Source organism: Physcomitrium patens, chromosome 6, assembly GCF_059467195.1.
Source record: "Physcomitrium patens ecotype Gransden chromosome 6, ASM5946719v1, whole genome shotgun sequence".
Classification (NCBI taxonomy): domain Eukaryota; kingdom Viridiplantae; phylum Streptophyta; class Bryopsida; order Funariales; family Funariaceae; genus Physcomitrium; species Physcomitrium patens.
Window position 1 is genome coordinate 12706538 of NC_143415.1, and position 15940 is coordinate 12722477.

Below are 15940 nucleotides of genomic sequence, written 5' to 3' on the forward strand. Positions count from 1 at the left end.
AAAAAAAAAAAAAAAAAAAAAAAAACTTTGTAAATCCATTTTCAAAGCATGGAACACTGTTCCAAAATGGGAACCTATGTCCTCATTTCATGATCGTGTGCATTAAAATTCTCAAAAGAATTCAATTTTTAAAAATTTACTAGTAGATATAATATTATTAAAGCTAAATTACAATTTATATTTATATATATATATATATATATATATATATAATACACCTAATATGTTTTGAAAAAAGATCATAATTCTTCAAAACAAATAAATTAAAAAAAATGTATATAAATATTTAGTTAATTAATCAATTAAAATATTTTAAAATATACATTAAGATATATATTTGAAAAGATAAAAACTCTAGATTCTAATCTTATAACATTTCAAAAAATAAAGATAATTTTTAATTAAAAAGCTATATAACTTTTTTTGAATTATTTAAAAAATACAAAAATTATTTTTATTTATTGATTATATAAATAAAACAATTCATAAATTTTTTGTTACAAATATTTTTATGTAAATTTATAATTCTTATTAATATTTTTTTGCATCCAACATATTTTTAGATGCAAAATTATTTGTCAAATGCAAAAATACTAATATTTTTATAAATCTATTCAAATCTATGCAATAAAAATATCTTCATGGACTTAATCTACTTTAAAAATGTAACTATCCTGCTATCTTTTTATTTAAAAAATTATTTTACTTTTATTTGTTATTATGAGATAATTTCTAAGATGATAGTTTAACTAAAAAGATCTCCTTTTAGCATTGTTTGCTATAAAGTTAGCAACTTTTAGGATTTAAAAGATTAAAATACCTCATCAAATAACTCATATGGCAAAATGACAATCAAAATTAGTTTTAAAGTTTTCAAAATAAATTCTAATATTTTAAAAAATCCATATAAATAAATAAATCTTCAATATAGTAGTATTTATAAAGTCTCATAATATTTTTTTATTTCAATTATTTTTTATTTTTTTATCTTTGTATGTGTATAAAATATATATATATATATATATATATATATAATGTTTCATATTTCTAATATGTTTATATCTTATTTATGTAAGTAAAAATTACATATTTTTATGGTTTTTGTATCAATATTATAAAGATATCACATTTCTAAATTTTAGAATGTCTTAAAAATATCTCATTTTAACTACTTAATATTCTTGGAGTACATTATATCACATTATTATTTTTAAAGTACATTCTTTAGTTAATCTAAAACTTCACTCTTATATTGATAAATCAATTATTTATTGATATTCTTGGTTTAAAGGAAATTAAGTTATTCAAGCTTATTTCTTTGTTGAAAAAAGATACTTTTAGTCTCAACTATCATTCCAAGATCTCTTTTGTTTGTTTGTTATTGTAATTTTTTTTTAATTTTATAATTTCATAATCTATGTTTTATACCAATATAATGACTTTATTTTTAAAATATTAGAATGACATTGAATAATAATTATTTAAAATAGTGATTTGAATTGGTTTTTAGATTTTATCTTTTTTTTGAAAGAATATGAAAATTTTTAATTTTTAATTTAATGTATCTTTTATTAAAAATATATAATTTATTTTTAAAAATTATTTATCCAATTCAGAAAGAAACTAAAAAATATATTATGTAAATTTATTATCCCAATAGATCTATCAGTTGAATATACTTACTTCTTATCAAATAATAGTGATAATAATAATAAGTTTTTAGTATTAACGTGGTGTCAAAATCATATTTATTTTATTATATATGATCTTGAAGAGCTTAATGATGTTAGTAAAGAAGTTACATTGGGGTAGAAGATTTTCATGTCTTTCTATTGAAAAAAGCTAAAATATCACAATAGTCTTGTAACAAGCATTAAGAGTAAAACACTTAATTAATTAGTTAATAAATAACATTTATACACATTGGTAATGACTATTATATTCGAAATACAATGTTGCAATTTTTTTGTTGCAAGTACAAATCTAAAGGTTTCATATTTTTATTAGTAGAAGTAATTTTCTAAAAGAAGTTTCTATGGAAATACAAGAGTCTCAAAGCATTGAAAGAAACTTAAAAAATTGTTGGTTGGCCTCTATAACACTTCTTAAAAAATAAATATTTAATTGCAATAATATATAAGATATCACCTTAGAAAACACTTATGCACTTAAATACTAGGAGATAGAATATTTTAATATTAATGATAATTCTTTTTATCCAAAGTTAGTACTTAATTTAGTAATAAATACAAGTTATAGTTCATTAATAGAAGACTTCAGATTTTTCTTAATTAATATTTTATATTTAGAAGTTTCCAAAAATAATTATATATTAAAATCCTTTTAAATTTAGCTTCTCTAAAAGAAAATCAAGTTATAATTAAAATAAAGTAGTAGCAATACTTCAAGTAAAGAGTAGTTTATTGCCTTGACAATATAGAGGAACAAATCTAAATAATAAATGATTGGATAGCTACAAAATTTGTTGATTCCAAAACCAAATAAACTAAATTTTCAATAAACCAAAAAATAACAAATTTAAAATTGGAAAGAAATGGCAAAATTTATTTGAATTATATGGATAATTCAAATATGAATAGACAAAAGACAAAAATATTTTGGATAGAAGGTTTGAAACTACTTTTTTTCAATGCTTGGTTGGCGGTCTCTCTTCAAAAAGGCACCTCTTTTTTTAAATAGTTTTCTTCCTCTCATTGCATTCTTCTTTTTTCTATTGTAACTTAATCTTGTATTTCTGGTTTATCTATTTTATTTCTTTTCACTTAACTGGTACTTGTAAAATGAGATCTAAGCCAAAAAAAATCTTTATTTTTTAACCTTAATTTAAAACTATAGTTGGCCAAATATTGTTAGTTTTATGTTAATAGTATTAAATTATTAGTTGGCTAATTTTTATTAGAATGCATCAAAATTCTCCCACTAAATCTATTAGTATTTTGGATTTTGGGATCAAATTTTGTGAGTACAATCCTTTCTAAATACATTAACTAATGAGCTATGAATAATTGTATTTTGAGATAGAACAAAATCCTTACAAAGATTTAAGCAAAGAGTGATATACTACCTTAATTGTCTAGATTATCAAACTTTAGATGAATGCTTTTCCATGATCAACGAGAGAATTCTTATAAGTTTTAGCAGTAGTAAATTCTCATAGGGCATCTTTTTAATCAGCCAAGAATTAATAAATTTGGAGAATTAAGAATATAAAGGAGGTTGTTTAAAAGAAAGATAGTTCTTAAGCTAGCATCATGGTTAAAAGCAAGAGAATTCTACTTCTCTTTTTTGTATAATTATCTTAGCCATATTTTTTACATCATGAAATCTCATTTCAAATTAGTTTGGTAAAGAGTATACTTACACTACAATTGGATTTATTTTAACTATTAACAAGTTCTTCTATTTATAAAATTCAAGTGGTTGTATATGTTTTCTTTTGTTTTCACCTAAAATTAATACTTTGATAACTTTTTAAGTTCCAAATTTATTACAAATGAAAATAAAAATGAAACAGAAAAATATATATAATAAAATAACAAAATAACAAAATGAAAATAAAAATAAAACTATTTTTTACATATATATAACTCTAAATACATAATATTAAAAAATATATAAATTTATTTTATAATTATAAATCAATTAATAGTTAAATAATTATGTGCATATATGTATATATATATATATATATATATATACACACACACAAACACATTCAACTATGGATATTTATATTAATTAATGTTAAGTAATAATAAAGAGCTGAATACAATGCTTTTCTTTTTTCTTTTATTTATATTAAAAAACATTTTTTCATTTAAAATTAATTTGTTTTCACTTTTGTTAATTCGACTTGTAAGCATTATTTTTCTTTATCTTCTAAAGTTGTTGAAATTTTCATTTAATTCTCTTGCTTCCTCTTCCATGAGAAAATCCCAACTTCTGTTGCTGTGCAGTTTATGTCTTTCATGTTGGCTGAAGTTGATGAAGTTGAAGCCGGATTGCTTAAGTTGGGCATACAATGAAACTCAGAGAATATAACAAAAAAACTGACTACTTATGGAGGATAGATGTAGAAGCATCAAACCCTGGTTTATGGGTGGCTTTGGCACGCCATTGAGACAGAACAAAGGCTTTTTCGCAATTCTCCACTTTCATTAATCACAAGTTTTGTTGCATAGAAATTCAGTCGTCTTGGTGAATCAGAATCTGGAATTTCCATTTTGGCCATTCATTGTGAGGATTGGAATGATTTCAGCTGGAGGTCATTGTTGAAATACTCTTTCAGGAAACAAGAGCGTTACCACTCTTGACACTGGCTTCCTGGATGCGCAAACATTGTTGGCTTTGAGGGTCAGAAGTTATGGTGCTTGCACTTGATGAAATATTGCTTAACTTGATAACTTCGATGGATTACTGTACTTCCCAAAACGGTCCATCATTCAGATCGTGCCAGTGTTCATTGACGAGGGTTCGTTCCTTGCGAAACCGCTGAGAATTAGAACCGACATTAGAATCTGCAGGGATTCTGGCAATCCGCAACTTAAAAAATGGTTTCATGCTCTTTGTGCTTTTTGATCTCAGAAGGTTCTTCATGAGTGGATTAATCTTTATCATTGGCACGAGGAGTCAATGCTTTCAATTCAGCTTGATCTGAGGATCGCATCAGAACCTGGGTCTCATAATTTTACAAGAAACCAAGCTTTCATGTGTTGGATATTTCTCACTTCACGTTGACCATGCTCAAATCCCACAGTTCCACTTTCTGCTGTAATTTTTTAAGTACCGACGATTCAGATTTTACAGTTACCAGTTTAAAACAGACAGGCACACCACTTTACGTAACGGCCATCTTATTCACTATCTTCAGTTTATGTATTTTTATTTTGTGCTGGTTACTGCAAGGGAAACATTCTGTTCAGGTACAAGTGTTCAACTAGCTTTGTTTGAGAACGAAAAAATTGGCTTCCCACGTCATTGTTTGCAAACGAGGACCAGAAAGCTCCAGAGCGGAGATGATACGAACTTTACTGTAGCCAAGGTCACATTGAATTAATAACACCCATCTTCACCAAATTGACTCCCCGGTCATCGCCAGAAAAAAAGCAATGATTCTTCGCAAATCGGGAGCTGTCAAACATTTTCATCAAAAACTGCGAGTTAAGAACCTTCTTGAGTCCTATCATCAACTTGCCTTTGTGACACAGATCTTACAATTGTAAAAAAATAAAAATAGAAGCCATGACTCAAAACTTTTTGTCCCAAACACACTGTTCCACTGATGCATACATGAGAGCAGCAGAACACTCGGTCCCTCATCCTACTGCTCTAAATGTTCAGGCGATTGTGTGAAAGCATGAAATTATTAAAGTCGAAATGTGAGAATGGCGATAGCGATGCACCATTTTGAGCGTGGTCGTCATTAATTCAGTCTGCTGAAGTCATCGACAGGAACGTCACCATAGTTACAGTTCAGCTGCAGCGCACATGAGGCACATACGGCTCGGTAGACCTTGCAATGAGAAAGGATTTTACATCCATCGTTCTCACACATCGTCTCCATCCCAAGGGGACGCGCAGTTAATGACTCGTGCAGTGCGCCCACCATTTCCAAACGAGAATGTCGATCGATGAGACAAATGACATGGTCAGATGATCAAGGTCAGTTTTGTCGAGATGCTCAGCTAGTCGAACATGGTTCTTAGATTTCCTAGTTTACGGCCGCGAAACGCCATCACCGTCCCAACTAGGTCGCTCTGTGAAGATCACCTTCAAGCCAGAGCTGACAGCCCCATTGCCTTGCACGCACATCATATTCCAACCTTTGATGTAAATGACCTACATTTCCCCAATGCTGCAATCCAAAGTTTAAAAAGATCCACCGAAATGTCCACACTGCCACAATCTGTTGCCGTTGCAGGTGAAAGGACCTCCACGAGCGGTGTCCAAAATGCGGAGCACAGGTTGTCATCCTCACGTATGTCCTTCGAACGACGTGGGCGACCGAGATTTGCAGCAAAAAAAAAAACTCCAAAGGCGCTACCAGAGATGCCGTGAACAACTGTCTGTTGACACCAGTTGAAGCGTAATTCCAGGACTTAAGCATATTCACGTGAGATAGACATGCTGTGGTCCCAATCCAATTCATTAGTTAGAAAAAGAGCAGACCAGGTGTATGTGCTGTCGCATTGGAGGTCAACAGTCATGGACCTCCGCGATGGCAATGCACAAAAAACACACACACCCACACACAACAGTGCTCGGAAATTGACCCTAGTTAAAAAACCCTGAGAGACCTTTTTAGCTACAGTCAAGCCTAAAACTCCTGCATCTTTTTCTACCTGAATCCAACCAACCCAACGTAGATTAAACTGTGTCGTGGCTCTCTCTCTGTGTGAAGAGAAAACACTTCCCCACACACGCAGATTTCCTGACAAACACACCCAGATTTTCATGAGCAATACGAAGCATTCAAGCCAGAAGCATGAACACTCACTCCGCAGCTTTCCTCCTCAGTGATGGTGCTCTCACTCATGTGCAGCTCTGGTCCCTTCTCAATACAGATGGTGCCCGGAAGTGATGGAGAGGGCTATAGAAGGCCAGGAGGTTCTGATGTGAGCGCCATCTTTGAAGGACAACAACAACAAGTCTGCTTCCTCCTCACAGTCCAGAAGAAGAAGAAGAAGCAGAAGTACCCACTTCATGCAATACTGTTGTTGTAGTTGTTGTTGCTCCATTTTGCATAACTCCTCTTCCTCCAGAGCTTTTATTTTACAGGGTTGAGCAGCCCCTTTGCACTATGAAACCACACACCTTGGTCTGCTCCTGTCTCTTCTTCTTCCAGGCAACTCGCGTGGATTGATTGTGTGAAAACCCATGTGTGGGTTTAAGAAGAAGAAAGAGGGTCAGTTTCCATTGTTTTTGCCTTCAAAACCCCCATTTTAGTTGCCGAAAGTGTCACTACAAAATTGGTAATTGCGTGTACTGTGGGAAATGCTTTGGGCTGCAAATCTTGTAGAAGTGAGGTTTCTATTTTTGTTTTCTTTGTTTCGCCTTGAGCCTTCAAACATGCCAGTGTTGAATATCTTTGATAAATTGACATGGGACTGTTACTTGTTGATTTATTCTAATTAATAAGTTTGCAATGTATTTTGCAATTGAAGTGAGTTAACAAGCACAAATTTTACAGCCATGCAATCTCAAATATGATGTGTGTTTGAATGTGCATATATATATATATATATATATGTATGTGTGTGTGTGTGTGTGTGTTAAGGTTTTAGTATTATATTGATTTATATTAGAACCTTAATGATTAATAAATCCTGGTAAACAAACTCTTTCGAACTCTTTTAGAAGAAAATTTTGAGATTTTTTGGATTCAAAAATTGTAGTATAATATAATATGATGTTTTTTTGTGGGTAAAAAACTTGCCAAAAATTCTTATGCTTGTGTGAGGAAGTTAATAGTGATATTTACAATGTTTTTTGGTACTGTATACAATAATTCCTTTGGTTGATCCTACATTTCTAATTCATTTTTTTCTTTTCCCTGCTAAATAGGTTCTAGAAAGATTGACAAAACTCAACAATATTACCAAACTATTATGTCTAGATTACAAGCCACAGAATAAATAAATGAATAAAAACGTTCACAAAACTATATTTTGTGACCACATGTATATTAATTTTTTAAAAATTAAATTTCAGACCTAATTTTTATAATTGAGATGATTTTACCCAGGCATAGATGTGATTTATTGTATGTAATTTTTAAAGTTATAATTTATTTTTAGTTTTGAACAATAAATCATCAGTAATTCAAAAATTGTATTTAAAACATAATAAGGTATTGAATTCAAATTCAAATACATATTTTCTACTGAACTTTGAATCTGAAATTTGATAGCACATGAGAAGTCTAATTGTGTAAACTTTTAATAGAAAACTTTCATTTCCAGAATACTTATCGGGACTCAGGTAATGTATTAAAGAATTGATTGAGTACAAATCTGGTTGAACTATTAACAACTACTACTAAATAACACTAAATATGTAAGACATTATTATTATTATTATTATTAATGTGGTTGTTATTACATAAAATGGGACATATAAGAAAATATCCAATGAAAATGATGTGCTCTTGTACAATGGCTTGAAGTGAGTATGTGCAAAAACCTTACATATCAACTGTGTGAATGTTTTATTTTGTTTTTAAAAAATAATATAAATATACAAATAAATATGGTGCAACAAAACACAAAACAAAGTTGGCAACAACTCAACTATCAGCTTACTTCTTGTTGTTGTTGTTGCTTTTTCTTTTTCTTTTTCTTCTCATGTGATATTTTATTTCCCACAAATGCAAACATTGTTAGCTTCTCATGCCAAAATAAGACCATCATCATATTTTTTTCTATTTCATTTTGCTCTTTTTAAACAAATGAGAGATAATATTGGCACCATGTACTCAAATCTTTACTTTTATTATTTTCCCACAGATTTCTTACATTCTGATAAACAACTTTTGATCTTCATTAATCAGACATATGCAACATATATATATATATATATATATGTATAATTACCACTATATTTTAAAAAGCAGTATTTCCTTCGATCCAAGAGTAAAAAGATTATTTTGTACTTTTTTTCTTTTCTTTACCTTTTCTTTTTCTTTGTTATTATTTTTAATACTTTGCATTCCCATTCATTGTATGTGCCAACTTCCAAATGAAGAGAAGTGATGAGATGCTCTTTGCAATAATAGTGTGGGAATGTGGCCTTTGAGGGGTTTCAAAGCACCATCCGTGTGTTAACATATATGCATGCACCACCACCACCCATCCATCCATCCATCCATTTCATTCATTTACTTTCATCCAAACAAGTATGCTCATCCATCCATGAAAGAGGAGTAACAATTGGGTGGGGGGGGGGGAGACCAAGGAAAGGAATCTAGAATGATGGATAATGAGAAGGAATGGCTCCCAAGGACAACACAATCCATGATCACAATAGCACTTCTTCCATTACTTCTATTACTACTACTATCACTATTACTACTATTATTACTATTATTACTAATACTAATACTACTATTATTACTAATATTACTAATACTACTATTATTACTATTTCCACTTAATTCATGTCCACCTCCTTCTTTCTTATGCCTTGCAGCTTTTTTATCTTTTTTTTAGTATGATTTATTTCTTTTTGAAGTATTTATATTTAAATTATTATTATTATTTATTCCATAATTAAGTGGATTTTTTATGTTCTAAATCTGATTGGTATTTTTTTTGGTATTGCATTGATAGAAGATATTACTGAAGATACTTTCAACAAGGACAATCACATGTTCCTTCTCTGTAGTCATAATTTAACGCTCTATTAGAACTCGAGAACTATCATGCCTTCTAGATTCCTTGCTTGATTGCTTCCTGTGTATTTTACATTATAGTTAGATGGAGTGTTTTTATTTATTTATTTTGGTTCTTAAAATAATAGATAAGAAGATGACATGTGTTATTTTGTAAGTTGGTTTGGAATATTAGTTTGATAATTGTTTATTATTTTATGGGATAGTAAATAAACATAAAGAAGAATTATTGCAAGGGTTTTACCTTGCATAGATCTCTCTTCTTAGTTGACTAGTTTATTATTATGAATTAATTTGCACTTAAAAAGATTTAAAAAAAAAAATTATGATGTAATTTTATACAACTCAATTTTTTTTTCATTGTTTCATATTTATATACAAATTTCTTGCAAAACCCTTGACTCTTTCATACTTAAATTTTATGTTTTAGATTTGAATAAATACATGCATTTTAACAAGAAAAAAACATAAAAATATTATAAGAAGTTAAAAAAAAAACTAAAACTAAAACTAAATATGACCTATATGGTACATAAGACCATTTCAACTCAACATTGGTGTCTTCACTAATAAAAAAAAAAAGATCGAAATAAAAGTAAATAACAAAACTTTGGCCACTATTCTACTAACAAAGGTGTTAAAGATTTCTAAAAATGCTAATAGATTGAGAAACCATGAAACAACATCTTGTTCACTGAGGGAGAACATTGAGGGAAGCCACAATATGTATACATACATTTATGCAGTCATACACATACATATATACATATGTATATTATTATATATAGTATTTAACGCCATTGCCACCACAATCTCGGAGTATGTTCCGATGCTTGCTTGCTGCTGTTTCTGTTGTTTCGTGAAGGATGAGCCACAATAAATGAATGAGATACTGTAATATATATATATATATATATATATATGTATAGATTTGTGCTGTTCTGTTATAATTCTGTGGAGTAGTAGAGTGAGAAGGGAAGGGAATGGGAAGGGAAGTGAACTGCTGCTGCAGCGTCGTCGTCGTCGTCGTCGTGGTGTCCTGTGAGACCGACCATCAATTACACTACCAAGTCACGCAATCGATCAATCTCGTGTACAGTTCCGGTGATGATGACGACGACGACGACGACGACGCTGCGTCCAGCCCCTCCATGCAAAATGCCGTTGCAGTCAATCTTAACTGAATAATAATAAGAATAATAATCATAATTATAACATTTCATCGACAGAGAGCAAAGCAAAGCAAAGAAAAGAAAAGAAAAAGAACAGGGTGAAGAAGTGGGGGTGAGGGAGGGCAACAGACAGACAGCAACAACAACGCGGGACTGCCTGACTCTGCATGCAAAGGAAAGGAGAGAGGAAGGGAGAGGCAGACAGACAGACAGAGGCAGGGAGGGAGATTGCTAGATACACTACACTACACTACCACACAATACAATACATGAGCATTATATAATGTGCCAGACTGCGCCTGAGTGAGCTCTTGGAAATGATTTTCTTCCTCCCTCCTCCTCCTCCCTCCCCTTCTGAGGTTGTTGCCTTGTGTCTTTCAGTTTGTGCAATCCCCTCTCGCTCTCTCTCTCTCTCTCTCTCTCTCCCCCTTCCTTCCTTCCTTATTAGTTCACTCAGGCATCTATCGTGATTATCCTGATTCCTGGTAGTGGTATCTGATGCCGCAAGTCCCTTTGAAATTGACAGGTACGAAGACGTCATCCTTATCCTACACTGTCCTACTGGTTCGTTACCCAGAAAATGAAAGTCTATCCCCCCCCCCCCACCCACTTGCTCGTGCGCTCTTAAAAGTTTGCGGCCGTGTGCAGAGAGCGAACAGAAGAAAGAATAAAAAGCCGAGTGTCGAGCAGTTGGCGCTAAGTGTTGTAGACCTGCAGCAGAGAGCAGAGTTCGGTTGCAGACGAAGGTTTCGGTGGAGTTGCTTGCTCTTCACTGTGAGTCCAGGTGTGGATTGTACCACTTTTTCATCAGAGCAGACTCGAGCGAGAGGGAACTTGCGGCGGCAAACATGGGTCACGTTGATTTCAAAGTAATTCTTGGAGTCTTGGGTAATGCCTCGAGCCCTCTGTGTTTTGGAGACGGGTTGTACCTTGAAGTTGGTGATAAGTTGTGGACCTGTGGTGCCTTCGATTCGCATTTTGTGGAGTGTTTAGGCAGAATAATTTTTTGCACGTAGTGATACTTCTTGCCATGAATTGAGCTTGATTTCTGTCGCAGCAACCACTCACATGCTGATCATGGAAACTTATGGCTGCTTTCATGGTTTTGGCTTGGAAACGTGTTGTGTCCAGGGAACATCACTGCGATCTGTCTATTTACGTCGCCAATGTAAGCATCTTCTCTAAGTAGAACTCGGGCACCCTTCGTTCTTTTGCAACTCACGTAAGATGCATGAAACTTAATACAGCGTTAGAATATTGCTGTATGTTGCAGCGGACAAAATTAAGCATGAGTTGGAGATCTGGGAGTTTGTCACGTACCTGTAAAATAATCACACTGTATGCGAAGTTCATACACAGTGACAAACAAATGTCTTCGATCAAACTGAATGGACTTTTGTACTGGAATGTTTGCAGCCCCACTTTCATCAAAATTGTCAAGAAGAAAACTGTGGCAGATTACTCTGGCTTTCCGTATGTGTGTACATTGCTCAATTGCCTACTGTGGGTTGTATATGGCCTTCCGGTGGTGGAGTTTCAAGTGCTAGTTGTGACCATCAATGCAGCTGGCTGTTTCATTGAGTTTTTATTCCTCACATTATATTTGCTGAATGCAGAAAAGAAAATAAGGGTAAGGTTTACTTTTAGTAATTTCATCTAAATTTTATTCGAAGTTATTTTATCACCCATTTTTTTATGATGAATTCTTCTAAATTTTATTTTTAATGCACTGATTTATGTATATTTCGTTTGTTTGTTATTTTTTGACAGATGAAGGTCATGAAGCTCTTAATGTTAGTTCTGGTTTCTTTTATTGCGGTGACGGTTCTTGTATTGGAATTGATAGAGGACAAGAAGAAACGCAAGACTGTCATTGGGACTCTTTGTGCTGTTTTTGCGGTAGGGATGTATGCGTCTCCTCTCTCTATCATGGTACGTTTCCAACTTATTCTTACATTTACTTTGTAATAATATTTTAACATATATGTTGTTTGTTATTTTTTATGTACAAAATACTACTGAAATTATTATAAATAAGGTTTTGATTATTACATACATTTGGTTATTGCAGAGAATGGTAATTCAAACCCGAAGTGTAAAGTACATGCCATTTTTGCTTTCATTGTTCAATTTTATCAATGGACTTGTGTGGTTTGGATACGCATTTATTGGTGGAGTGGACATCTACATTGCTGTAAGTATCAATTTTCATAAATCTTATTTTGATTCAACTGATAATTATTATTATTTTTACATTTGATAAATGTAATTTTCACTAATTAAATTGTATGTCTTTGTTTAGATTCCCAATGGATTGGGTGCTGCATCCGGTATTGCCCAATTAGCCTTATATGCTTTTTATAGAAATGCAACACCAAGAGATGGAGATGAGAAAGGCAATCCTACTAAGGCTACAAACAACAATTTTGCTTCAATAGAGTTGGAAAAGAATGGTGCACAAAAACAATCTAGTCATGTTTCTAAAAGCCAAACAAATGAAATAGTTTAATATGATCTTTAGACTAAATCAAGTACGATCTACCTGAATTGGCTTTAACTTTGTATAAATTTTATGTTTTCAATAAAATTGTTGCAAAACAAAAATTAAAATTAAAATTACGTACTTCCATTTTTTTAAAACAAAAAATGTATGTATGAATTTTATCATTATTTTATTGTTTATTATAAATAATATATTATGCCGTGCTTAATATTTATATTAACTTAATGTGCAAATTTGTGATGTTAATAAAAAAAAACTTCTCACTTAGTTTTTTTGGTTGGTATTTTTAAAAGTTAATGCATGCAATTAAAAATTATTTTTTCTTTTTATTACTTTGTATAAACATCTTAATTCTTAAAAAATAATAAAGATCAAAGAATTTTTTTATACAACAATAATAAAACAAAATGTAGTTTTTATATTGTATGATTTTTTCTACCAGTGATAAAATATTAATTAAATTTTGATATTTTCTAAATGGCTACAAGAGGCTATTAAGATACATGTTCAATTTTTTGAATACTTATAAAAAGTGTAATTATACATGCATTGCTGTTTGTTTCAATTTATTTAGTAATTGAAGTTTTAAAAATAAGATATAAAAGTTCTTATGTATAATTGGAAAAATGAAATGTTGTTCTTACCACTAATGCCTTATATATATTTTTATATTTCATAAGCATTTTGTTAGTCAACAATAAACCATTTAATAATTCCATTTGCTATGACATACTCATAGAGATTTTTTATTTTTATATTTTATTTATAAGGATCTATGGTAAAAAATAAGATTATATTTTACTTAATATTTTTAGTGCAATAAAATTTTAAATTACACAATTAGATGTAAATTTTCTTATTGACATTTGAATTCATTACTACATTTAATTTCAATAGATAAATCTTTAAAAAATGTATAAGATATTTAGAATATAAACTTATAGTAGTTATATATTAAAGATGTAATAATCTTAATAAAATAAATAAATACGTGGTGCTTTTAATTTTTGCACCTTGTTAGCTATATTTATGCAATGATTTGATTTTTTTTATATAACATCACAAAATTTTTATTAATATATAGGCAACTTGCTTATTTATTTTTACAATAGACAAATGGTTAGTAGAACTTCTAAACAATGCTCAAGATATTAAAAATTAACCTTCTTTTGATTATTTTTCAACATTCATTTAAAAAATAGTGGTGAAAGATCATATTCCATTTGTGGTGGAGAATAACATAAGAACTATATATAAAAGTGTACTATTTGAATAAATTTAAATGGTTAAAAAATAAAAAAAATAAAAAAAAAGAAGAAAGAAAGAGCAAAAAACAAAAAAACTATGATAGTATTAGAATTTCTAAAGAAACTGTATTGATTTTAGAAGACACTCGTTTGCATATCTTATTTGGTGCTTTAAAAACCAATATTGAAATTTTATATTCAATTGTATAATAATCATATAATTAATAAATTAATGCATGCATAAAAAAATTATATACTTGACGATGCTTCAAAAACAATCATATTTTATTTATACACATAATTTATTTTATAATAGTTTTTCTAATTTCTTCAAATACTACACCAAAATTATGAATTATTTTACTAATAAAATATAACTTCAAGTCAAATTAGTAGACATCCATACAACTTGCTTTTAATTTTGACAAATATTAGGAGATAACAAGAATTTTTAAAATTATTAAGTTATACATTAGGAGATAACGATAATTTTTAGGAGATAAATATAATATATATACTAAAAATTATTGTTCATATATTTATTTGAAATTAAATTTTATAACACTCTTAAATGTATGTTTAAAATCTATCTTATTAAAAGACCTTAAAACTTATCAAATTTGATACATAAAGTGTACAAAGAATGGTTGCTCTATACTCTTAGGAAAATAAAAGAAAAATCTAAGATTGGTGATTTTGAGTAGCCTAAAATCCTTCTTGACTTGTTATTATCATTTTAACCTAAATATCTCATAATTTTTCATTGCAATGTTTTTCTTAATATGATCCATGTTTTAATCTCTTATTAATATTATCATTATTTTATTCATTTCATAAAATTTTAATTATTTATATATATATATATATATATAAACCATATATTATTAGCAAGAAAATTATATCATTATTATTTCCTAAAAAAGCTATCTCTAGAAGGAGGATTTTAAAAGTGTATATATTATATTATTCCTAATTTTAAGTATCTTTTAACTTTATAATATATGTGGTTTAAAGTTATGGTAATATTTAAAAGAAATGATAGTTGTTGCAACAAGTGAATCAATATATTTCTTGTGGATGATATTATACTAAAAACATTGATATTTTTAAATATATATATATATATATATATATATATATAAATATAAAGTAGAAAAAAACACACTTAAATAAAATATTTATGATTAAATGTTTATTGAATATTATTATTATTTTAAAAACGTAATAATATTTTAATCTGGATCTAAATTAATTAAAAAAATACTTGATATTATTCTCTTATGATTTGAAATATTTTCTAATACCTTCATCATCATTTTTGAATATTACAATAGTTTCAAAGGATAGTCCTTGAAACCTACCACCAACCTTTGAACATTCTTTGGAAATAATATTAGATTGGAACAATAAAATGTTTGTTTTTGGACACAACTTATCTTCAATAGCTTCTTTTAAGTTTCTTAATATAATCTAGTATGTTCTTGCAACTCCTAATATTTGCACTGATATTGCTTGCTATGCTTTGGCTCATCTAAAATTTAGAATCTTATTACTGGCCTTATGCAATAAATAGCCTTGTGCAAGTAATAGTCAATGATTTATTATTTTA

General features: G+C 29.7%; 1 protein-coding gene and 1 long non-coding RNA gene across 2 annotated transcripts; one reads left to right on the forward strand and one right to left on the reverse strand.

Moving 5' to 3' along the window:
* Positions 1-4890: 4890 nt before the first annotated feature.
* On the reverse strand, positions 4891-6960 carry LOC149989161 (uncharacterized). Its single transcript, XR_016503361.1, has 2 exons — positions 5424-6960; positions 4891-5151 (listed from the first exon to the last, which is right to left on the reverse strand). It is a non-coding gene; the product is annotated as an uncharacterized LOC149989161 (long non-coding RNA).
* A 3783-nt stretch (positions 6961-10743) lies between these two features.
* On the forward strand, positions 10744-13197 carry LOC112283378 (bidirectional sugar transporter SWEET4). Its single transcript, XM_024521995.3, has 7 exons — positions 10744-11107; positions 11230-11469; positions 11713-11749; positions 11998-12211; positions 12352-12513; positions 12653-12775; positions 12884-13197. Exons 2-7 carry the CDS (start codon positions 11430-11432, stop codon positions 13088-13090), a joined length of 783 nt encoding a protein of 260 aa, XP_024377763.1. The 5' UTR covers positions 10744-11107; positions 11230-11429; the 3' UTR covers positions 13091-13197.
* The last annotated feature ends 2743 nt before the right edge of the window (positions 13198-15940 follow it).

Excerpts from the sequence above, each read along its gene's own strand:
- LOC112283378 (XM_024521995.3), top strand. The coding sequence starts at position 11,430 with ATGGGTCACGTTGATTTCAAAGTAATTCTTGGAGTCTTGG. Across the intron at positions 12,212-12,351 it reads ATGCAGAAAAGAAAATAAGG|ATGAAGGTCATGAAGCTCTT; the intron begins GTAAGGTTTACT and ends ATTTTTTGACAG. Across the intron at positions 12,514-12,652 it reads CGTCTCCTCTCTCTATCATG|AGAATGGTAATTCAAACCCG; the intron begins GTACGTTTCCAA and ends TGGTTATTGCAG.